This window comes from Phyllostomus hastatus, unplaced genomic scaffold (assembly GCF_019186645.2).
Source record: "Phyllostomus hastatus isolate PE091 unplaced genomic scaffold, TTU_PhHast_1.1 phas_scaffold_129, whole genome shotgun sequence".
Lineage (NCBI taxonomy): Eukaryota > Metazoa > Chordata > Mammalia > Chiroptera > Phyllostomidae > Phyllostomus > Phyllostomus hastatus.
The window spans coordinates 1,188,793-1,213,898 of record NW_025334009.1 but is presented as its reverse complement, the minus strand read 5'-3'; the positions used below and the strand labels follow the sequence as shown (position 1 = coordinate 1,213,898).

General features: G+C 56.7%; 1 protein-coding gene across 1 annotated transcript in view; it reads right to left on the bottom strand.

The window, feature by feature from the left end:
- Positions 1 to 25,106, bottom strand: part of LOC123830642 (contactin-6-like) — a 174,809-nt gene that overhangs the window by 125,857 nt on the left and 23,846 nt on the right. The window contains 1 exon segment of the mRNA XM_045857110.1: positions 10,472 to 10,604. Within this exon segment, the coding sequence (XP_045713066.1) occupies positions 10,472 to 10,526 (55 nt within the window). The 5' untranslated portion in view covers positions 10,527 to 10,604.

The window sequence follows — 25,106 nt, the reverse complement described above, 5'->3', positions numbered from 1 at the left end:
TTCTCTTTTGTGTCTCAGCTGTGATTGGAGGGTCTCCCTGCATGGAGGGCGTGGTCTGCACCTGGAATTGAGTGCTGGCTTCACTGGGTGGCTTCGATGTGTGAGACGTCATGGGACTGACACTTCGACTCAGTCCAATGACGACACTGAACACGATCAAATCTGCGTCTCGTGGGGAGGGGCTCTGGTCTGCGTCTCGTGGGGAGGGGCTCTGGTCTGCATCATGGGGGAGGGGCTCTGGTCTGCGTCATGGGGGAGGGGCTCTGGTCTGCATCATGGGGGAGGGGCTCTGGTCTGCGTCATGGGGGAGGGGCTGTGGTCTGTGTTGACAGGGGAGGGGCTCTGGTCTGCGTCGCGGGGGGAGGGGCTCTGGTCCGCGTTGCAGGGGGAGGGGCTCTGGTCTGTGTCGCCGGGGAGGGGCTCTGGTGCGGGCCGTGGGTCCCCACAGGGCTGCACTGGAAAGGGAAGTCTGAGAACTACGTGATTTCCATACGCCTTAGTCGGTGTGTCAGCTCACACCAGTTTGAAATACACTAAGGTGTTCCTTTTTTTAAAAAAATGTGAAAGAAAGGGAATCAATGACAATGTAACTGCAAGAAACCCATGTAATTAGGAGGTATTTTGAACACAATGCGGCCCCTCGTCCCGACTTTGGAGCTCAGGGGGGTGGGGCGTCTCTCCGGTTCCAGCCTCCGGTCTCTTTGATTCCGACTCCGTGAAGCCACGCGGGAGACACGAAGGGAAAGCGGCGGAGAACGTACCCAGACAACCGGCGGAGCCGTGAAAAATGAGGAAGGGTTTTAGAGCACTAATTTGGGGGGGGTGTTGGTTATACAGCTACACAGCCCCCGCCAACCCATACATCTCCCTGCAATCTCAGACGATGGCTGTGGAATTGCAAATGCGTTCTGCGGTTTGCGTGCTGTTTTAATGAGCGGAGGCACGTTACATCTGTGTTTTCCCGATTGTCCTGCACGCGCTTTCATCAGGATGTCACGAGCGCGGCTGCCTGCCTGCCTGCCTGCGCGGCGTCCCCTGTCACTCCGGCGAGGGGAGGGCCGCTGCGCAGGCCGAGAGCTCGCCGCCCCCTCCTCGGCCCCCGCGCGGAGGACGCGGTGCCTTATCTTTCAGACGCACACGCTCCAGCGAGGCCTTTGCTGGTCGCCAGTAGACAGGCTGAGCTGGTCGTGGGGAGGAGGGAGGAGCGTGGAAATTCTATGCCTGTGTATTTGGGCTAATGTGTGTGTGTTTGTGCATGTGCTTTATAATGCATATAACACACATAAATATGGGGGGTTTGTATGCTTACAGCTGGCACTGCTGGTCGCTGGTGATGAAATGCCGGAGACCAATTCCTTAAACCATATCACGCCCTGAGCAGAAGCCAGCCTCCAGGCCGAGCCTGGGCCGACCTTCAAAAGCCAACGCCGCGGGCACCGAGGTTTAGCTGTGCCAACGTCCTGGATAAACAGCGAAACAAGTTTCCGTGGGAGCATTCGATCCTCGACCTCGCCTCTGCCGCTGTCTGGTTGCGTGGTCCTTCATAACCCTCCCACCTCTGCGTTTCAGCTTCTCCGGCTACGGGAGAGAAATAATAAGCTTCCCTCTGCCCACTTGCAAACGCTGATGAAACGCTGTATATAAAGCAGCACTTTGTAAACTGCAAGGCACTAGGTGTGGGGTGGAACAAATCAAACATTAAAGGTCTGTCTTTATTTTCCCTTTAGAACCGAGCGCTCCATGATTATACATGTATTTTCGGCAAGAAGGAATACCACAGAGTTCCCCGAGTGAGTCTATATTTGAGAAAAATGACCCCTTTCGAGGGAAGCGGTGGACGTGATAGCATTCCTCTTCATGGAATGGAGGGGAGGAGAAAGGGGATTGTTTTATGCTGGAGGGTTGTGCAGAGTGGAGTTGAATTGGCTGGGGGGGGTGGGCCCACGCAGGGGCAGACACTGCCATGGAGGGAGGGAGGTTTGGGGGCCAGGCACACCGGGCGGAAGTCTCACGAGCAGGACAGCCCGCGGGAAGGACCCCGCATGGCTCACGCGCCAGGTGGAACGGAATGCACTGGAGAACGTTCAATGTTTGTGGAGGGAAAAGGAACTTGGGTGTTTGATGAGACCGTGGACCCTCCCGGGAAACAGGGTCTGTAACGGTCTCGCAGAACCAGAGCAGTGGCAGAGTCAGCCGTCTCCACCAGGGTCTGAGTGCGTGGGAGCCCGAGTCGGCACTGCCTCTTGGACAGCGGACAACCGGTGCCTGGAAGGCAGGACAGCAGTCAGGAAGCTTCTAGAAAAGTCTTGGGGAAAAGGGATTGGGGGGCTGAGTGGACTGATACCATGAAACTGGAAAGGAATGAGCGAATGTGTCTTGAGATAAAATACGGCCCACATTGCAAAGGTTTCGATCACGTCTCACACAGCATCAGCGGGGCCCTGCTCCCTAAGAACCCTAAACTGGCCCTGGCTGTGTGTGGAACTGGACTCCTGGCACCAGCGACGCCGAAATGACGCATGCTCATGCCGAGGGCGCCGGAGCGAAGAGTGTCATTGAGCTTCAAAACCTGGGAGCAGCTTTGTGCGTTCAGTATGTATCACACGTTTTTTAAAGTGGAAAGTGGACCCATCTGGGACCTGATGCTCTGCCGTGATGAACACGCTTATGCTTAAAAACGGGTCCTGCCCTGGCTGGCGTAGCTCAGTGGATTGAGTGTGGGCTGTGAACCAAAGCGTCGCAGGTTCGATTCCCAGTCAGGGTACATGCCTGGGTTGCAGGCCATGGCCCCCAGCAACCGCACATTAATGTTTCTCTCTCTTTCCCTTTCTCCCTCCCTTCCCTCTCTAAAATAAATAAATAAAATCTTAAAAAAAACGGGTCCTAATAATATCCAACAACCACCCAAAAGTATTTGGGGTACTGGATCCACCCCGCCCCCCGCCCCGCAGGAAGCCTGGGGGGCTGACTTCGAAAGGCCAGTCCCTGATTTGAACACGTCCACGGCGCACTCCCTGCATGCCAGCCGCCCCCTGAGCACGAGCCACACAGCACACGTGTCGCTGGAACTACCACGGCTACACGGGACCTACATCCCCTGGACGCAGACAGAAAAGGGACGCGGCATGCACGAAGGTGCCCACGAGCTCATTTCCGCCAGGGCCGCACGCACTGAAGACGGTCGTGAGCCTGAGGGGGTGACGGACGGGGCCATGCAGGGGACCGGGTGGTGCCGCCCCAACAGGGTCTGAGAGGAGGCCGCTCTATGCTGGTGGCTGATCTGAGGGCGCCATGGGAGGAGCCAGCCATGGAAAGTTCTGCAGAAGTCTGTTGGAGGCGCCCACACAGCATGCAGACGGGCCCTGAGCGGGGCCCCTGTGACATTTCCCGGAGCATCGGAAGGAAGCTGGCCCCCGTGTCCTAAGCAGAGGTGGGAGACACTGTCAGAAGCCCCCTTGCCCAGTGTCCTGCTAATCACAGTGCGGAGCTTGACTTGAAAACTCAGGACAGGCTGACACAGGAGAAGAAACACTCTCATCAGTCCCCCCGTGGCACTTCCACTGGGGGGCATAGCCATTTCGAGTGCCTCAGAACGAAAACGCGACCAGGCGTTACCCCCTCCGTAGAAAGCCTGGCCCCTCCCTCAGAGATTCAGGCCGACCACCCTGCTCCCGCCTCCCCTCCCCGAAGGGCCCGCGAGCTCACAGGGCATCTCGCCCCACACAGCCCGCCCCCTGCCCGCGCTGCCGCGACAGAAGGTGTTCCTCTGTGTCTCCATCAGTCCCAGGACTCGGTTTCATTCGGGCTCCGAAATCAATTACCTTGCAGGGAGACGTGGTAATCACACAGCCACCGTCATCAGGAGGTACCACATTAAAAACGGCGTTTTCAGCATTTCTAAATTGGGCCATCTCTATTAGAGATGGCGAAGATGTCACTTGACTTGGAAATACAGCCTGGCGCGCCCTTCCTAAAGCCGCCATTATGCTAACCATCAATCTGCGGGAGGCCGGAGGGAGCGCCTGGGCCGCGGTGGATTCCACATTCATCACTCCCGGTCCCCCGGGGCCGCCCCTGACCGCTCCCGGGTCCTTGAGCAGAGGAGCTTGATTGCCACCGCCGCCGCCGCCGCCGGGGGCGCGGCTTTGCTGTCTGCGGCATCATCTGCTCTCCAGAAACCCCGGCCCGTTCTCGTGGTCTTCTCTCTCTCTCTCTCTCTCTCTCTCTCTCTCTCTCTCTCGGGCAGCTCGTTTCCTCTGGCCCTCGATTCAGTACGCGGCAACGTGTGGCACAGGGGGACACAGAAGTGACCGGGAACAGCAGCCCCCGGACGGCCACCAGGCAGGGGTCAGAGTCCGCCCCCAATTCGCTTTCTGGCTCCTCTGTTCTCAGAACCACACGCTGCGTCAGAGTGCGGACCAGCGGGGTGTTTTCTCCATTGGCAGGGGCCGCCCCCCAGAACTATTTCACTCAGGGTTTGAGAACCGAGGACCGGGCAGAAGTTCTGGAAAGGGCGGATGTGACACGCAGGTGGCACAAGGGAGACGTCTAACGATTTCCAGCCTCAGCGTAGTGCTGAGGGTAGCTGATTCCGGGGGAGAAGCGTCTGGTTAAGCCCTGACGGTACGTCACACACGGTGCCCAAGGAGGCCTCAATCCCGTTCTGCCGAGAACTTGACCGGGTCCACGTTCACCTCCTCCAAGGAGTCGAAGGCGAGTCTCAGCTGAACCGACCACCTGAGTGGGCAGGCCGTGGTTTCACAGGGTTTGTACCCAAGAGCTCAGCCCACTGCAGACAATTACGCTCGTAATCCACTTATACTTATGGACCAAGAGTGTTGTTTAAAAAGCCTCCCATTTAGCCCTGGCTGGCGTAGCTCAGTGGATTGAGCGTGGGCTGTGAACCAAAGTGTCGCAGGTTCGATTCCCAGTCAGGGCACATGCCTGGGTTGCAGGCCACGTCCCAGTTGGGGCCACGTGAGAGGCAACCACACATTCATGTTTCTCTCTCTCTCTTTCTCCCTCCCTTCCCCCTCTCTAAAAATAAATAAATAACATCTTAAAAAAAATAGAAAAACCGACCAGTTAAGCAATATGATTTTGTTAAAATAACGAAGTAAAAGAGAATGTATTAGGCAGGAATCCTTAAGATGATACGAATACTGCAAGTCATAAAGGTGGAATTCCTTACAACTAGTGATGCTCATTCATTCTCTTCCTAAGTCCGAGCCCCCGATCCCAGCCCTGCACCTTCATGGCGCTGTCCTTCCGCGGGGCCCTGGGCGTGAGGCTGTGCTCTCTCTGAGCCGGGCGACTCGCCGCGTGTGCAGCCCATGGCACAACACGCAGGCAGAGCGTGTGAGTTAGCTGATTATCACGCTTACGGCATTAACCAAGTGCTTCCTTAACATTTTAAAAAACTCCGATGCAAAGCTTGGAGCTTGAATTTTGAAATCTGCCTGTGTGTTTCCCAGGGTCACACAGAAAGTCGGAAACCTGCAGAAAGAACACCATCGGGTCTATTCGGAGCCGGTTGCTGCTCTGGGACACTCAGAGCCCGCCGCACCAGCAACACGTGTCGGGTTCTCCCTCCGGGGACCTCCCGGAGCCCAAACATTGGGCCCCGCACGCCCCCAGCTCCTGTTTCACGCCCAGAGCAAATCTGCCGCAGCCGCTTTCGGTCGCGCTGACTCAAAATAAAAGTATTCCTTCGTGACATCTTCCCGTGCGTGGTCCAAAGGGAGAAAATCAGATTTGGAGCTGTACGTTTCCATCGCTTGTCAGTGTGGTCCTGACACTATTCTATGAACGGAAATGCTCTTCTCCACCCGAAGACGCAGAGACGGTTCAGAGCCTTGGGGCCGAGGCCAGCTTCCGGAGTGCACGTGAACTCTCCCGGGGCCCTCTCTTCCTTCCGGGAGAGACCGTGCCCTCTGTCGCTCCTGTTCGCTCTGTGTCTTCTTCCCTTCCGGCCGCGAGCAGGCACTGGCCCCAGGTTCTGTGGCTGACCTGACCTCTGACCTCGGCACCTCCAGTAACTTGCACCCAAAGCAAGTGTTCTCTGTCAGACACAGCGGGCAGCGCCTCAACGGAAGCCAGCCTCCAGCGGGGACAGGACACCTGGCTGGCTTGTGTCACTCGAAGTCCCCGGGGCAGTCCAAACTCGGGGCCTTTCTTCAGGCCGGCCCTCCCCACGCCGGCGCTGGGTGCCGCCTTCCTTCCGTCCTCACCAGACTTCAGCCGCCCCCCCCCCCCGGGCTTTGCCCAGATAAACCATACTGGGAAGCAGCCGGTGTGGTTGGGGGGTGGCCCGTTTCAGCTGGCTGATCGGGGAGGTTGTCCACTCACGAGAACCGCAAAGACTGATGGGAAACGGTGGCTTCTCCCACCAATCAACTGTCCTCACCAGGGAGCAGAAAGGGACTGGGCGGTGGACAAAAGAGCAGGCGTCCCCTGCTCCCTCCTGGGTCCCTTGGGCAGCACCTTGCGTTTCTCTGCGGCAGCTGCTGACTCGCTGGTCTCCAGATTCAGGCTGCAGGGGGTCAAGGGCAGGGACAGAGCCGCTTGGGGGTCGAAGGCCAACCGACGCCCAGCTTGGAGCCTGGCGCGTCTGAGGTGCCCGGACGCACCTGCTGAGCTGGTTGAGGCCACTGGCTTCCATTTGTTTGCTAACTATTTGCAGCGCCTCTGCCGGGTGGTGGGGAAGTAGCAGGGGCGGAAGCCGAGGGCACCCCTGTCCTGACGGGGTGGGCCTGACAGGCGAACGGGGCCGTCCGAGGCTTCTAAACGGTACCACAGTCCCAGCTCTCAAGTCCTGGGACAGTCACTTCCTAACACAAGGACAAGGGTGGGTGCGGGGACAGACGGGAGCGGCTCTTCCTCGGGAGAAGTCACACGACTGGTTTTATTCTAGTTGACGATGATCCACATAAGACCACTGACATTGAAGCATTCATGCATTCATTTTTGTTTCCTCCCTCCCTCCCTCCCTCCCTTCCTCCCTCCCTCCCTCCCTCCCTCCCTCCCTCCTTCCTTCCTTCCTTCCTTCCTTCCTTCCTCCCCTTTCTTTCTTTCCTTTCCTTTCTTCCTTCCTCTCTCTCCCTTTCCTTCCTTCCTCTTTCTTTTCCTTCCTTCCTTCCTTCCTTCCTTCCTTCCTCTCTCCCTCCCTCCCTCCCTCCCTCCCTTCCTTCCTTCCTCCCTCCCTCCCTCCCTTCCTTCCTTCCCTTTCTTTCTTTCCTTTCCTTTCTTCCTTCCTCTCTTTCCTTCCTTCCTTCCTTCCTCTTTTCCTCCCTCCCTTCCTTCCCTTTCTTTCCTTTCCTTTCTTCCTTCCTCTCTCTCTCTTTCCTTCCTTCCTCTTTCTTTTCCTTCCTTCCTTCCTTCCTTCCTTCTTTCCTTCCTCCCTCCCTCCCTCTCTCCCTCCCTCCTTCCAACGAATGTTTCCTGAACTCCCACCGAGCCCCGGGAGGACACGCTCTGCCGTCCTGGACTTGGAGTCAACCCAGCGGAAGCAATACCGTGTCCACTTCCTGGGGCTTCTGTGATAATCCCCGTGACTTGGTGGCTGGAAACAACACACACTTCTTTTCTCACAGTTCTTTTGAGAAAGAACTGAGATCTTCCTCAAAGATCTCAGAGATCCGGTCTGAAGAAAGGCCCCGCGTTTGGACTGTGTCCGGGGGCCTTCGTCGGAGATCCAAAACGGGATTCCCCGGGAGGACACCCAGCTCCTGGCCGACTGCCCCCCAGCTGGAGGGGGAGCACCTCTCCCTCACGTTTTCCGTCTTCCGGAGCCTGGACCCCCCACTGCCTGCCCAGGCCCCCCCTCTCAGCAGGACGGGCTGCATTGAAGCCTCATGCCCCTCCCTGCGCTGGTCCCATGCCCCCCCACCCCCGCCTGCCTCCCTCCAGGGACTGCCCAGCCAGAAATTCCAAAAGACCCCCCTACCCCAGCTCAAGGTTGTTACCTTCATCACATTCATCAAATCCATTTGCTCTTTAGGGTAAAATTCACAGGTGCCAGGCTTTAGGACCCAGATATTCTTGGAAGCAATTTTTTATCCTACCACACACGTGGATGCAATACTTAGCAAGTACCTTATTAATGATGATGTTTCTTAATTAAATGGGCTTTAGTGTTCTTATAATATTTAAAGACTCTAAAATAAAATACTTGAACTTTTATTTAAACACTCATACGTTCAGAAATATTCCAGCCTCCTGCCGCACGCCTGGGTGGATTACGGTTCCCGGCAGAGGTTCCAGCCAGCGCCTGCCGGGAAGGCGCTGGACCAGGCGGGGGCTCCTCTAAAACCAAGACGGGGGGGGGGGGGCGAGGGCAGGGGCGGAGCTGTAGGCTGATGCGGTGAGGGGACGCCGGGCACGTCAGCATTCTGAAGATGGTAGTAGTGGACTAGGAGGGAAAAGCCCATTGCGGAAGTGCTAGCCTTTCAGAATGAGTAAGAAGTACGTTTCAGGAAATCAGAGAAGATGTACACATGCGCAGAAATAACACTTTATCAGTTGACAGTGTAATTAATGATTTTACAAACTAACACAGAACCTGCAAACAGGGAGAGAGCCACGGAGTCCCCATGTGAGCTGTGTCCTTCCCTCTGGGGCCACCGCGGGCTAAGACGACCTTATTTAAATAGCTGTGGCTTCTTAAAGAAAGATCCAACCTGCTCTTTCACAAGGAAATTGTGCACCAAAGATGTACGTTTATTTCCCCCTTTAGAATAAAGCAACAGGACACGTTGAATCACATCCAATTTAAATAAATAAAAATTAGCAGAAGAACTGGAGAATTTCTCAGACCCGATGCGTGTTCCGAGAACAGTAATTTATTTTAATTTAACACAAAAGGTCTTTCAGAGATACTATGCTGATTCAATATACACATTTAAAGGGCTAAATGTTAATGTGAAAATTTTATAAGATGCCGAAACCTGGACGTAGAAATAGAAATCTTATTCCCACGTGGATAATTTGGGGGCAATTTGATGATTCTGTCTTTTTCTATCTATTACCAAAAAAAAAAGGTCATTATCATTTTACCTTGAGCCTTGTTAGAGTTGCAAGGGGCAGAATGACTTGAATAAATATGCTTGTGGCACTTCTCGCCACGGGATTCGCAGGGGTAAAAATACCTTTATTTATGTGGTTTTCTGCTTCTAATGGTTGGTTTCTTTCCATTTCTGGGAACTGCTATGAAGTGCGTGGCTCTTACAATTACGGTGTTTCTGGCGGGTGTGTCACTGTCTGTTCCTGTGTTTCTCCCAATACCTTCCTGCTCCGTGATGGACACACAGAACTTCCACAGCGCCCGCGGCACAGCTGGCGGGAAGCCACGTGGTGTGATGGGGGAGGGGCTGCTCGGACAGTCAGGTGACCTAGTTTTTGTTCACCCCTGTGACCTCTCACCCCAGTGAGCTTGCCAGCTGGAAATAGGGCAGTGTGATCCTAACAGACGGCGCTGGTTCTTTGCAAAGATAGCGTTGTTATCCCTTTACGACCCCCACACCCCTTCACAGGGTCACGTGGCAGCTTCCATCAAGAGACGGGACACAAGTCCGTGCCCTTGAATGTGGACTGGCTAAGCGGCTGGCGCTGGTGAAAAGAACGCACGAGAAAGGAGACTGTGTCGATGACAAGCCTTGACACCCAGAAACTGGGCACACGCCCGATTTCTTTCTGCTGGAGCCCCACGCAGGCCCCGCGGGGAGGGGCTCGGACTCCCAGAGGGTGAGAGGCGCTGGGGCCGGCTGGGCAGCCCTGACCCCTCAGCAGAGAATGTCCTGAACCAGCTGGTGACCAGGGGCAGACCGTACATAGGTGTAGGGCACCCAACAAAACCAGAAGAACAGCCCCGTCGAAGCCATTCTAAATTGTCGACGTACAGACGTGCCCACCAGGTGCATGGTCACGTGTCATTTTCCTCCGCGCAGGTTGGGGGCAGTCTGCTAGGAAGCCAGAGCTAACCGACACGCAGACATTCGTGTGTTTGGCTCGAACGAAACCATGTGTCATGGAAATGGAAAGAAAAACGCAAAAGTTGATCTGGCCCCGATTTAACATTCTATGTCACTTTCTCTTCTTTGTCAATACGGGTCTTTTACCACAGCAATTTCTAAATTTGAGGGAAAACATATATTTCCACTGTGATTGTTAAAGAATTTACTGTAAAGGAAATGGAAAGGAACCATTCTTCGATGTTTGTTAATGACAAAGTCACTTAGTCACATTCTTTTCTGTAAAACCTTCCAAGTTGACAATTTATAATTAAAATAATCTGAGTTCTGTTTAAAAATAGCACTTGATACGTTTTTAAAAGATTAAACTCCCTACATTAGCCATAATTTTATCACTTAGTCCTGCCAATAACGTATTATGCATTTGAAAACTGCGTCCCCTGTAGAACAAATAAGTCACCGATAGATTATCAATCAAACTTTGTAATAATAGAACGCTTTACCTGCACCAGCCTTGATGAGTGGCAGCAGAATTGCCAGTTTCCATAGCAACCTCATTTTCACTCGCGGCAGTCACAGTTCCTCCCATAAAGCAGGCAGGAAGAAAGTCTGCCGTCCCGCGGGCCTCTCGAGAGCCTGAAAGAACAGAACCTCCGTGAACCCACAACACGCGACCAGGAGGGATTTCAAGTGCGCATGAAGTGCCGCACGTGCATTGAACATTAGCATGCCATTATCCAAGACAGGGCGGACGGAGTTCTGTGTTTTACACACGCGTGTATTTTGCAAAGCTTCGTAATTTCAGTTCACACCTCGGGTGTGCATTTCTTTTGCCCTCCCATCTGCGGTAGCAGTTAAGGAATGGGAAGAACATGACGTGGAATGCATTCCACGAGGATGAAAACTTTCATTAGTGTAATCTGAAGTCCAGTTGTTCTAGAAACGTTAAAGAAAATTAAAAACATATTAAACCAACTCATGCAATTCTGTTGTTGGCTTTGATTTTTGCTTTTACGCCATTAGGAATGAGATAAAATATTCCTCTCTTATATTAACAGTGAATTTGTACATTTCATGGATTTTTCAATATTTTTATCCACGTAAAAGAAAACAACACCAATAGTGATTTTATCAATATTGTTGAGAATATGTTCATTAGGAAGCATTACTTTTCCTAATATATTATATACTTTATTATATTATAATGTTATATAATATATTATAGATATATAATGTACTCATTAGGAAACATTATTTTTCCTAATTTTACTAGAAGTACAATTAATGCAGTTACAAATTTCCTGTAGGAAATCGGTTTCTGGAAGTGCTATCTTTTAAGGATGGACAAACTTTTCCTGTGGGATTACATCATAGTTTTCTCTAATTTATTTTGACATTTATACTTTCCAATGATAAACGAATATCAGGTCAAGTGTTTCTTTGGCCTTTACTCCCAAAGAGAAATCTAATAAGAGGCTCATAACCTCAAAAAAAGTACAGAATACATTCAGAATAAAGTCACAACAGGTCACATTTGATAAAAATTATTATATTTCCAATGATACAACCCTGTGTAAACTTTTAATTCAGTGGAAATATTTCCTTGCAACTTGGAATACTTTTGGGAAGTGTGTGGGTTTTAACTGTAGTGCTAGTAAGTAACGATACTTTGATCATTTCTTGATATACAGCATTTTTAAATTTTAAAAACCTTTCCTTCCTTTCTGGCACTAGTTACTTCAACTGAAGTCAAAAACAATCACCCTACCAAATTTAAATGCTTTGATATCGAGTTTAATGCTTTCAAATGTAAACAAGGAATAGAAATCAAAGGCAAAGGAAACAGCACCCAGGTCGGCGCCGTGTTGAGCTGTCACGGTCCTCCCACCAGCTCTGCCCCTTCTCTCCTCGCCTCCCCCCTGCGTCTGAGTCCGGAGACGCCGGCTCCCCCATTGAGGTGGAACCCCATCCACATGCAGGCACTCCGTTACAGTGTTTCCACAGATATCACACACGTGGGTACGTGTGTGCATTTACATCCACTCTCTGCAAGGCACTCGGCCCGCAGGTGGCAGAGGGGAACCTGGAGCCGTCCACTCCTACCCTTCAGGTCTGGCAGACACTGAAGAGCGGAAACCGGCAAAACCACACACACACACACACACACACACACACACGTTGGTGAGTAGTTATACGCGGTAAATACGGTAACGCATTGAAGAAAAAAAGCACTGTCTGTGAGGTGTGTGGAAACTGGGGTCATACAGGAAAATTAAGAGGTGATGATGGTCTTGACTAGCTCAGTGACACCAAAGACGGAGACAAGTGGCTCTCTGGACACTCCTCCCGCCTCTGATCTCTCGTCCCTTCTACTCCCGTGCATATTACAGCCGAAACGACCTCCTGCAACAGAGGTCTTGCCCGTATTCTAAAGCCTTTGCTGACTCTCCGTTGCAGAAACACCTGAAGCGCTTGGAGGGGCACTCAAGGTCACTGATGATGAGTTTCCCACCTGAGCACTCGGCAGCTACGCGGGTGTAGACTCACAGATCTGCGGTCTGTGCACCCTGCACTCAACCGTGTGGGACCCCCACAGGGCTGCTCAGACCCGCCCACAACCCCCTCAGTGCCCGCACCTCCGGTGGAGCCTGCGTCCTGGTAGCCCGCCCAGGCCTCCGACTTCCCTGGACAGATTCTACTGACCCAAATGCTGCGGCCCAGTTAGTACCCTCCCCGCAGCCCCACCCACAGAGTCCTAGTTTACAAGGCAAATGACGTGGATGGTCAACTTAGCGGACGGATATTCATTATTCCCCAAGTGCCGTCCTGACCCAGTTTTGAAGACATGGCTGAACACTGCCAGCTCCTGAAGGCAGGCAGGTTGCTCAGGCCCCACCCCCTGCTACCTCCCTCATCGGACCCAGCCCCCCAGGGTTGCAGCGCGCAGGAACCCCACTTCCAGAGGCCTCCAGAGGCTCACCAGCCAGGAGGGGCCTCTTCCTCCAGAGCCGGCGGAATTGTTCAAAATCTCTGCAGTCTCCCAGAAGCCCACGAAACCCGGCTGCCCCCACCCGCCCCCGTTGCCATAGATAATCTGCTTCGTGTACCCCCAGGGCATCTGTCCCACGTCCCTGGGGGCACCCCGCAGACCCCTCCCCCCGCCCCGGCATCCCCAAGGAGCAAGTTCTGCTTCCACAACCCGGTGTCGTGTCCTTCCCCGCTCCCGGGGGCGACCCACCGTCCAGAGCCTCTAATCATCCCCGATATCATGAGGTGCTGACCCCCCCAAACCTTAAATAAATCCCCGGAATTCCCAGAGGTGAGCCCACGAGACAAAACATCTGCCGAATCCAGTTTGTGTAGTGTGTTTTTGTCCCTCAGCCAGAAACGAATGACTCGTCCACTCAGCCCTCATCCTGAACTTCTGTGACATTTTCCTTCAAGACCCCAGACGCACTGACGGGGTGCCGACCCCTCGAGGAATGCACGTATCCAACGTTCCGCCACACGGAACCTCGAAGACCCAGTCGGATGTAACGCTTGCTCACAACATCCGGTGCGGTGTGTAACGCACAGCCTACGGTCACTCAGTAGGTGTGTGTGCGCTTGGCATCTGGCAGCCGGACAATCCAGTTTACGAAGAAGAGGCGGTTCGCCTACCCAGAGGCCCCGACGGCCTCCTCCACGGTCTCTTCCCCTCACCCACCTGAGCAGTGTGGGGTGATTCATTGACAATTGCACTGACGGACAGTTTTCTCCCGGGAGAATGGGAGGGTTTGACCTAGAGACGACCTTTACATTCCTCCCAGCTCTAATATTCTAAGACTGTTTGATTCGCCCCGGTGTATAATTTCCTGGCAAATATTGCCCTTTGGCGCCTGATTGCTTATCAACGCCCCGTAATGAGGGCAAAGCCCGGGAGACACCTCATCTGCAGAAACTCGGGGACGAGAGCCTCCATGGCTCATGTTTATGCATCAGCCGCCATTTGTGAAAGTTCCGTTCCTTAGAAGTTAGAATTGCCCGAGGAAGCGGAGTTCTCTGGCACGGTGAGAGCCACCCAGAGCAGAAGAGGCTGGCTACGCCCTCCCAGCAAGATGGGGCGGCGAGGTTCCGTGGGAAGACCCTCAGCTGGGCTCCGCCGCACAAGGCAGCCGCAGGAACCATTTCTGGGCCCCTGCATCATCGTAAAGGTGGCTCCGAGGCGAGGGGAGGGAGGCCGGTGGGTGAACAGAGCTCAGCAGGTTTTCCGGAAGCCCACCCCCCCCCCCACGGGAGCTCCAACAAGGAGGCGTCTGCAGCGCTTTGTGTCTGGAGAGGTTTGCTGTGCGCTGAGACCTGGAGAGGCGGGTGTCTGGGCTACCATCTTGGTTTCCAAGTTCAAGGGCCATGTTCATTTTTCCATTATTACTGGACGAACTTTGTCCCCTCTAGTCCATGCATGTTTCCTTCCCCTCTCAAGGAATCCTTTAGTGCAGAAGTACCACTTTCCAACACTTCAACAAAAGAATCTGGATTGCTCCCCAGTCCCTTTCTGGCGGTTCCAAACTAGTTCTTTTAAAAGGTCTCTGAAACGTGAAATAGCTTTGTCAGTTGGGTGGCAAAGTGCACTTGGTGGTTAAGACACGTCCCGTGTGACTGGGACGTTCTTTAGTCCGTTGTCTTCAGCTCAGTGTGACTGTGAGTGAGTGTTTCTGCTGAGCCACAGGTGCTGGGTCACGACAGGGCTGCTGCCCGCTGAGGAGTCCGTCCTGGTTCACGTCCCTTTGCTGTCCCCTGAAGGCCACGCCGGGGACGGCCAACGACCCAGCGCTTCGGGGCTCTGTCTGTTTTGAAGATGGAGGGTCACTGGGACCTGATCCGACGCCGCGTTCATGGATGGTCATCGGCTGCCATGGTGCTACAGTGGCCGAGGTGAACAGTGGTGACAGGAACAACGTGGCCCCAAACCTGGAGGCCGTGACCTCCCGACCCTCCCAGATGTGCAGCATCTGGCCGTTCCCCCGCAGGCCCTGGTCCCAGGCGCCCTGCACGTGGCTGCAAGTGCGCCGGCGAAGGTCGGTGGGACCGCGTTCCTCTAACCGCGTCTACAGTCTCAGCAAGAACGCCGCCAACTTGGCAGGAGAAGTGGGTCTCGCATTGTGACGTCCCCCCAGCCCGAGAGCGTCCTGCCTCAGGGTGGCCTCCCCGCACCTGGTGTCCCGGGCGAGCACCCGGCCCCAGGAGGCCGGCGGGAGGATCCAGAAACGGTCCCCGTGACCCGGAGCTGTGCCCACACTCACCCTCCAGCCCAGCAGCACCAGCAGGTTCCTGGGGGCAGAGCAGCCCTTTCTTTAGAAAGGGAGGCCACGCCCCCTCTACCCCGGGGTCCTCAACCATTCGTCAGTTTGCAGAGGAGGCTCGGCTGCCAGCCAACCAGGGACAACCAGGGAGGCCCCGCCTCGGCTCCACCCCAGGGAGCGGGGACCTGGGAGGGCGGGTTGTGCATCAATGTTGCAGCCCCGGGCGACGCAGTGGGAGGGGCCAGAAGCCAGAGGACGTCGCTGTTCCTTTTCTTCCCTCCAGAGCTTTCCAGTTCTCTGGGCACCGGGAACGTGGGCCGGTGCAGGAATAAAAGGGCAGGGCGGATGGGCGCGGGCTCCCAAGGGCTCCTCGCTGGCGGCCCCCACCCACCACGCAACCAGAGAGAATGCCCGGGTGACCGGACCTGGCACCTGGGGACCAGGGCAGTGTGGGGAGCGGTTCCCGCCCAGTTCTCTCACCCCGAGGCTCCCTCGCCTCTGTCGGCGTACCCACGGGACCCACGACAGGGGATCCCCATACCCCGCTTGCCGGCTGGAGCGGTTTCCTCCCTGCGCACGTGGGAAGAACAAACTGCAGGGAATGGCCGGGTGGTGGGTCTACACACAGGGGGATGGGGTGGGCCGGGGGCGGGGCGTGGAATGTCGGCCAGCTGCTCTCGCGAGTGTCCTGCTCGCCTGGCGAGTGCATCCCTGGTGGCCCGTGTCGCCCCCCACGCAGAGGGGCGCGGCTTCGACACGAAGAATTCCGCAGCGGAGGCGCAGAATCGGTGTGCTCGCCGTCAGAACAAATACGCTGGGCGCTAGCGGGCTGTTATTTTTAACGGACCCGTTAGTTAATTATAGCAGAGAAGTTTACAGTCCCAAGTCCCCTTTCTTCGGGGAGCCCCGCTGTTTTACATCAGTGCGACAAAAGCCCAGGGCCAGACCGAGGAGGGGGTGCTTAATGGCTTTTACCACCGAGCTCCAAACTCCGCAGGCACGGAGTTATTTACTACGGGACCAAACCCGTCGTAAATTAGAAAATGAAGTATTTACGGTCTGGAAAAATCTGGCTTAGGCTAGGCAACCCCACAGCCACCACGTTGGGCGCAAGGAGCAAGATAAATCCCGCAGGCACGCGCTTTGTTCCCGGAACGGGATGCCGGCGCTCGCGGGGACGGCGGCCAGGGCCGCGCGCGCTGGGGAGGAGGGCGTGATGCAGCGCAGTGACTGGGGTGGGGGGGACCGCGGACGGAGCCGGACGTCTCCGAGGAGGCGCGGGTACGCGTTACTCGTTAACAGCAGGAAGGCAAGGCCGATATGTGTGTTACAGAGACAGTGAGAGTCGTTTCCACATCATTTATTTTTTTATCAGCGCCCCCAGCTGCGGTCGCCAGGACGGCGTCTCTGTCACGCCTGCGCCTCGGGGCGGTGGCGTCTGGCAGAAGCAGACCCGCGTGGGGACCTACCTGGGTTTTGTAACTGCTGAGAAACCAGACTCTCGGATGGGAGGAAGCGAGGGGGAACCGTGTAGGCCGGTGGTCTCTCCTCTCTCGGGTGGGGGACATGAGTGGTCCTCGCAGTCACGTTCAGGACCTGCCGCGAGGCCTGGGCTCTAGGGCAGAGCCCCGGTCAGCGGCCCTCCCTGTGACCGCCCCTCTGGGCCTGCGACACGGGACACGCCATGGAGGCATCCCCTCGGCCCCCAGGGGCCGATTTCCCAGCTGCAGAAGGCTGGCAAGCACATCTCCGGGACACGCGCTGAGTGCCCACGTGACCCGGAGGAGGAGCGTGCAGGGGGTGGGGGACCACAGTTTGCAGGAATCGAGACGTCGACCCCCGTACGCACAGGTGACGAGTCACCCTCGTTGTTGGGGCAGAGGTGAGTTTCTCAGACCCGCCGCAGACGGAGGGGCAGGGTCGCCTGTCCTGCTGACCTCCCCAGACTTTCCTGGGGTCACCTCCGGGGGACGTTGGAAGCGCTCTCTGAGCTGGGCCGGCCTGGGCAGACCTACGGGATTCCCTGAGGACGGTGTCCCCCTGGAGCACAGCTGTCCGGACAACTGGCGGGCGAGTCACCGCTCTGGGGCCCGTCAGGGGATTTCTGACCCCGCACATGGGACGGCGGCCTGTGGATTTCTGCTGCACAGGGCGGGGCACTGTCCGATCTCCCAGAACAGGAGCCTCGCAAGAGTGTCCATGGCTGCCGCCTGCTGCCGTGAGTCGGAGGGAACTACGGCCCGTGAGCCCCTGCTGAGCGGGAGCCTGCAGCCCGCCGTGCCCGGGTCCCCGTCCCCTTCGGCTAAGGTTCCCGGCCGGCCCTGGACAGCTGGGCCGTCTGCCCTCTCTTCCACCCACCTGCCCTGGGGGCGCGCTCCAGAGGCAGTCCCGACCCCACCCGGCCAGAGGTCACCTGCCAACACCGCGGCTGCAAACCTCCGGAACCTGCTCTGCTGGCGAGCGGCTGGGGCCTTGGAGATAACAAGAGTACAAAGGGGAGAGAGAAGAAAGACCACCCGGGAATGGGGGCGCCTTTCTCCTCCGTCCCCGAAGTGCCCATAGTGCCTGTTCTCCGGCTTTTTGAAGTCGCAAAGGCACCGGCCAGGCCTGTTCTTCCAGGGTGTTACTCTCTCCAAGTGCGTGCCTCCAGCTGGGGGCCGGTGTGACCCCCCAGGGCAGAGAGCAAGGGTGCCCCGGTGTCCCCACTGATTTCCCTGCTCCCTGCCGCCCTCCTCCCGCGACCTGCCCACCTGCCCGCTGCACCTGCAACTCCCCTGGGTGTGAGCAAGCACCCCCTCCGCAGCGCCCCACTCCGTCCACTGACCTGCTGTGGGGAAGGAGCTTCCTGCAACGAAATACCTCATTCCGACTTTTTAAATCACCACGAAAAGAGTGAGGCTTGCAGAGTAACCGGCTTTCCCAGAGCCGCCCAGGGTACAGCGTTCAACCACAGCCGCGGAACACTGTGTGATGTTTTGCGCCCTCTGAACCTGGGTGACTTGGGACAGCACTGGGACCCCGCTCTGTCTCCGCATCTAGGCAGCAGCGTTGTGCGCTGTGAATGGTGTGTGGGGTTGGGGGGGGCCCTGGGAAAGGGGAACCTGCCCTGGAGGCAAGGGGCAGTTCCTTCTGCAGAGTGGCCCCCGGGCGGACGGGACCAGGCACAGGCCACGGCGTCCCCTCGTCAGCGACAGAGTCTGAGTGGGCAGCAACCCTTCTGGTCTGGGAGTCCAGGCTGAGGGGGAGGGCGGGCAGATGCTCGGGGCGTGTCTGCGTTTTCAGGGTGGGCGGTGCGAGGTCTGTGTTTCAGGAGTGTGCCCTTGCACACGGACGTTGCACTGATTCACTGAGTGAGTGGGTGATCGGGGGCTGCTTGCGAGCCACGTGAATGTGTCTCAGGGTGTTAGGATCATGCAGACAGGAGAATAACTCCCGGAGCGGCTGTTCTGTCTGTCCTGATAGAATGCAGCACAGTCTCCTTGCAACAAGGGGATGAAATTGGCCAGGAGGCTGACCCTGGAGGAGCCGCCTCCGGTGACTTGCCCACCCAGTCCGCAGTGAGAACTTCCTCGAGCACGGGGTGCTGTGTGTACCTGAGTGACGCCCGGCAGGACCCATGTCCCCAGCCCCCCCCCCCCACCCCAGCTCTGTAGTCTCTGCATCCTGGGACCACCCATCCTGGCCTCCCAGAAGCAGTGTCCACCCAGGAATGGGCAACAACTTTGGACTCTGCCTCCGGGTCCCCACGGGCTAACTAAATCCCCGGGGCCACTCGGGATGAAGCGCAAAATTGTTCTGAGGGCTCTGTTTGGTACCTGCCGTCCCAGGTGTGATGTGGCGCCTGGCACGACTCCTCCGGCGCTTGTCGGCTGCACACAGACTTTTAGGAAATAGGAGTTTAAACACGCATTGATCGTGTTGCAAGATGGGACCCAGAGATTTTAGGGTGAAAGAAAGGGAAGCCCACCGTCTGGTTGAGAAGCTGCTGGTCTAATCTGCTGGCCTATTCCCGGGACGCCCAAGTTTTGCAGGGCGTGCTCGCGGGCGAATAAACTAAACGCGCAGAGCTGAGCAGACGCATCTCTCCTGTGCAAACCGCGTCCCTTCAGGCCGTCGGAGATCAGCTCCCCGGCGCCCCGGCCACCACGGCGACGCCTCTGTGGTCCACCAGGGACCTGCCGTTCAAACACCTGACGTCCCTTTTCTCGGGAATGCCAGTGACGGACGGCTTCGCTCTCCCCGAGAACCTCTCATCCTGCGGGTGCCCCGTGTGCTCCGTGACTCCTTCCAAGATACCCGTTATGAGAGGAATAGCAATGACTTGTCATCGGGGAGAGCGGGGCCCAGGGCGTGTTTACTGGCTCTGGGAAGATTGCAGAACCTTGACACGGCGTTCACTGAAATTCCCCGTCGCCCCCCGGGCTGTGATGAACGGCCGGCTCCAGCAGCCCCGTCCCAGGAGGCCCCGGTGCACCGAACCCCGAGGCCTCGCTCGCCACACAGCCACTCGGCCCCCATTCATTCCCGCCTGTTAACCTCTCCGGAGTTCAGTGAACAGCGAACACTTTATTTGCTCCCAGTTCAAGCCAAAATAAAGGGTGTGTTAGCTTCCCTGTCTTCTGGGGCCGATCTGCCTCCCCCAGGGAGGAGCGCTGCCCCTCCCATCAGCCCGGGGAGAACCGGCCCTCGGCAGCCCCGTTGCGCCGTGAGGACCGATCGCCCCTCTGCAGGCCCGCTCCCACCAGCATCCCCGCATCCCGGCTGCGCTCTGCAGCCCAGGGCAGACCTGGGCAGGACACGGGACCACCAGACTGTGTGTGCCTAGGGACTGCCCGCTTCTGAGCCCAGGGGCTGAATTTCTGGGACACATCCACTAGTGTCCCCTCTGCCCCGGGGACCTGCCCTTTGAAGGTCGGACACCAAGACAGCAACTCCGGCTAAGTGACAGGGACGGACATCACGTAGGAGAGCGCAGAGTGGGTCTTCGCAGAAATGAGCCCTGGGGACCACCCCCTGGGGCCGCCTCCCACAGGGATGGGTGCGCTCCCAGGTGAGAACAAAGTCTCCTCAGTCCCTTTGCTGTTCTTCACATTCTGTGATTCCGGCTCTGTTGTTCATCTGCAAAGACTCTGCAGACAAAGGAGAGGAGTGACTCCGTCTGCACTGGGACAGGACCCCCCCGCCCCCACGACTCAGAGCCGCGGGCCGTTGGCGGCGGCCGCTGGAGACCAGCGTGGAGACCGGGTGTGCGTGCCGGCAGCGGCGGCTCCCCTGTGACACACCTGTGCATCGTCTCACGCGTGTTTCCTGTCCTCGGTCAAGGACTGGAACTTGAGACGTTTAGGCGGGAGACGCCAAGAAACACCGGAGGGGCAGGGGGTCGCTCAGGGGGAGAAGGGCCGGCCTGTGAGCAGGGGCCTCATGTCTCCAGGCACCGAACAGCGCTCAGGTTTCCAGCGGAAGGGGGGCCCCGGTGGGTCACCACCTGTCCGTGTGCCGCTGACCGCGGGCTGCTCCTGGGGGCAATGCCCCGCAGGCGGCCCTGGTTTGCGCCCCACGGACGGAGGCCTGTTTCCTCAGCCGGAAGCACGCGGAGGTCGCTGGGGTTCCATTGTGCTGGAATTAGCCGCCGGGGCGGTGAATCCTGGCATGGGGCCGGTGGGGGTGGGGCGGGGAGGCTGGCCGAGCGCGTGGACGGCTTCCGTGACCGCCACTAAACCCCGGCTGCCCGTTGGACCCACGGCCACACGTGAGCCTTGAAACGTGGTCTGCGCCTTCCCTAACGGCTGGGCTTCGGCGGCGGGGATTTTTATTACTGGAATACCAAGATTATTGCTGCTAATCAATCTTCTTGTTTTGCAATTGGCTTTTTCATTAAGTAAAGGGAAGACGGACGAGACAGGACTTTTTTTTTTTTCCCCTGGATGAGTCACACTAAAAATTGAGGCCGGCCTTGCAAACCAGCTTTTCAACTCCACACTCAGCAAATGCGTGTCTGCCTACACGTGTGCACAGGTACCCGGGAGCGTATGCACAGGGATTTATCACCTAACATCAAAAATGAGGAAAGGTAAAAAAAAAAAGAATTCATTTTCACACAAATGAACGTTGCCTGATGTGCATCGTTTTCCGAGGCATGACCTGGGGCTTTGAATCAGACCCGTGACGGCTGCTAAATACACAGGAAGTGGTGTCTGCACCCATTGGGGTGCCCCTGGCACTCACGCAGGCGTGCACACGCCCCCGGCAGTTGTCACAGGGAAAGCGTGACGTGCCCCGAACTTGCTGGACTCGCGACAGACACTGTGCACTCACTCACACAGCAGTGTGGACGTCAGAATCCCTGCACCTCCACGTATTTACAGAAATAATAAATAAATACGTGTGAATCAGTGTTATTCACAGCTCACAGACACGGACAGGGACGGCTCACAAAGTCGGTGACCTGCTACAGGCCCCCGAGGTGGGAAGGCCCGGGGCCCCAGACCAGCCCGGCCCTTGCCCAGCTGCGCCGGTTCACGGGCAGACAGCCCGGTTCTGGCCCCCCGTTCACTGGGACCCTCCAGTCGGCCCACAGCACGAACCCCTGCGTGGCCCGGGGAACGGGGGCGGCCTGGGTCCTGTCGTCGGGACCCTCCCAGGCCCACAGCGGGGGGCCCCGTGGCTGGCGCCTGCGGCGTGCACGTGGGTTCAGGGGCGGGAGCCGAGGTCCGCGCCCCTACTCTGCGCGTGGTCTCCGAAGCCGCGGCTCTGTCAGTGCGTGCTGCTCATCTCTCGGGGTCGACGATACCCTGAGACTTCCTTTCAGACAGACCCGCCTCCCCGGAGTGGCTCCCGAGAGTGGCGCCGGCCACGTCAGTGCTCGCACCTCCTTCCCCGGACAGGAGCCGCACGCTTTCACGGCGTCCATTTACACACCCGCTGGAGAGGCAGCCTCACGGAGGGACGCAGGCCGGGCCCCGGCGTCCCCACCCTGGAGGAGGTGGCAGGTGAGGTCGGAAACGTGAAAGACTTCCTTTCCAGACTAGCTCCACGGAGCTCGGGGGCTCTCAGAGCGCTCCGAGTACACAAAGTCCGATTTCTTTCGGAGAACCGTCTGACTGTGTTTGGGCTGCTACAAGGAAAATTGGGAGTTCCGACGGTGTCATTTGTTTGTTTGACCAAGAGCTTTCAGAGCCGGCAGGCGCCACACTTGCGGAGCTCGGTGGTCACGACTGTGTCTGCCGGAGCCTGTGGACGACATTCGGAAGGAAACCGAATTCGGGAGTGGCCGGTGACTTGGTCTCCCTGACCCCGACAGCTGACGTCTTCCTTCCGCACCCCACGCTCCCGTCCCCGGAGGCCCCCGAAGGAAGGACCGGCGTGCGCCCGCACACCTGAGTCGGGGCGCAGCGGCTGCCTCCGGTGTCCCGTGAGACCCCAGGAACGCACTCGGCTTGTTGGGCGCCAGTTCTTTGTCTGACAGACAACGGCGTGGGAGGCAGGGGTCACAGTGGCCTGCGGGTCCCCCGGAGAACACGTCACGGAAACTCCCCAGACGAGGAGGGGGCATCCTCCCGCTGTCCCTGGGTTAAGGGGGGCCACGGGGTGGCCTCACAGGACACCCTGGTCCCTAGAGGTCCCGTCCTGTTGGAATCCGTGTGATACACTGAGCAGTACGTGACAAAATGTGAAAATCAGGTTTACCTCGCCGGTGTAACGTGGGAGGCCGTGGGCTGAAACACTGTATCCTCACATGACAGAGAGAGAGAGGGAGCAGTCCCAGAGGAGCCCGGGCTCAGGAAGGGCTGAGGTCTGCAGGTGCTCTCACCAGCAGAGAAAGCCAGGCCAGGCACGGGCTGGAGGTGGCTACGGGGAGGCCGGGCATGCACTCCTGGCCGGGACACCCTGTGCTCAGGACACTTCCTGTGGACGGCCATCCCACTCCCTGCGACCGGCCTCTGGCCCTCCGGCCCTGCCCGGCCGCCCCCTTGATTTTAAAGGGTTTTAAAGGCACACCTTTGCCCATGTCGCTCACTCTTTGCTCGAGTGGTTTCTGCTCCGGGCACTTGCACACCCACGCACAACTCAACGGCTGTACCAGATACCGACGTTCCCCATGTGGAGAACACCCTTCCACCCCTGCTGCGGGCCCGGGGCCCGGGGCAGGCCCTGGAAGGTCCTGGAAGAACAGGAGAGACCCTCGAGTTGTGTGTTAGGTGGCCTTTTCCCAGGGGGACTGGTTCAATCAGCAGAACATAGTCAATGCAGGGAGGACTTGATATCAAAGTAGCAGATTGCAAGGAGAAAAATTCGATCAGTCTCCGATTTCTGTTTACAGGACATGAAGCCGGTTCATTGATTGACAGGCGTCCCCTGGTTGTGCCTGCGGAGTTGGCGACCGGTTAGCGTCACCGAGCCCCGGCCCGGCCTGAATGTCACGACCGCGGGGGGATTCAACGCAGTCCCTCAGACAGGCCTGTGTGCGTGCTGCGTCTCTGACAGCAGACAGCGGCGCCCGCAAACCCGACCCCTCAAGTTTAGAACTCCAAGAAGGTATGTAATTGAAAACGGATTTGGCTTATAATACAGGGGCAACAATCTTAGGAAACATTTCTTCTTGCGCTGTGATAATACTGCCGGTCTGCAATCGGAACATTTATATAAAGCTGCGACAGGCCACAGAATGAGTTTTCCTGTCAGTGGGAGTTGTATCTCATTACCACCTGGGCGAGGAAGTCTTTTAAGCAGCTGTGTTTCCATATCCCTTAGGAGAGGAAAATGGGCACTTTAAACTTTTATATATGACCTGAAAATAAATACATAAATGCTTTTGTAAGGATATATAAAGTATGCGGAGTACATATAAAATATATGAAAAGCATATACATGTGTATAATCTATATTGTAGATACAGATATAATTGCATAGTTCTATGCATGAAGTTCTATGCGTGTATAACTTAGAAGGTCTGGTGTGTGTAGCTGCACGTGTGGTCACACAACCCCCAATCATGCCTGTCTATGAGCTGTGTGCAGCACACAGCTGTGCCTCACATGTGTGTGCACTGTGCATAGCACACGCCTGTGCCTCACGTGTGCATGCATTGTGTACAGCACACACCTGTGCCTCACATGTGCATGTACTGTATACAGCACACGCCTGTGCCTCACACATGTGTGGATTGTGTATAGCACACACCTGTGCCTCACATGTGCATGGACTGTGCATAGCACACACCTGTGCCTCACATGTGCATGTACTGTATACAGCACACACCTGTGCCTCACACATGTGTGGATTGTGTATAGCACACACCTGTGCCTCATGCGCATGTACTGTATACAGCACACGCCTGTGCCTCACACGTGTGTGGATTGTGTATAGCACACACCTGTGCCTCACATGTGCATGCAATGTGCATAGCACACACCTGTACCTCATGCATGCATGCACTGTGTACAGCACACACCTGTGCCTCACATGTGCATGGACTGTGCATAGCACACACCTGTGCCTCACATGTGCATGCACTGTGTACAGCACACACCTGTGCCTCGCATGTGCATGCATTATGTACAGCACATGTCTGTGCCTCACACGTGTGTGGATTGTGTATAGCACACACCTGTGCCTCACATGTGCATGTACTGTATACAGCACACGCCTGTGCCTCACACATGTGTGGATTGTGTACAGCACACACCTGTGCCTCACATGTGCATGCAATGTGCATAGCACACACCTGTGCCTCACATGTGCATGCAATGTGCATAGCACACACCTGTGCCTCGTGCATGCATGCATTGTGTACAGCACACACCTGTGCCTCACATGTGCATGTACTGTGCATAGCACACACCTGTGCCTCACATGT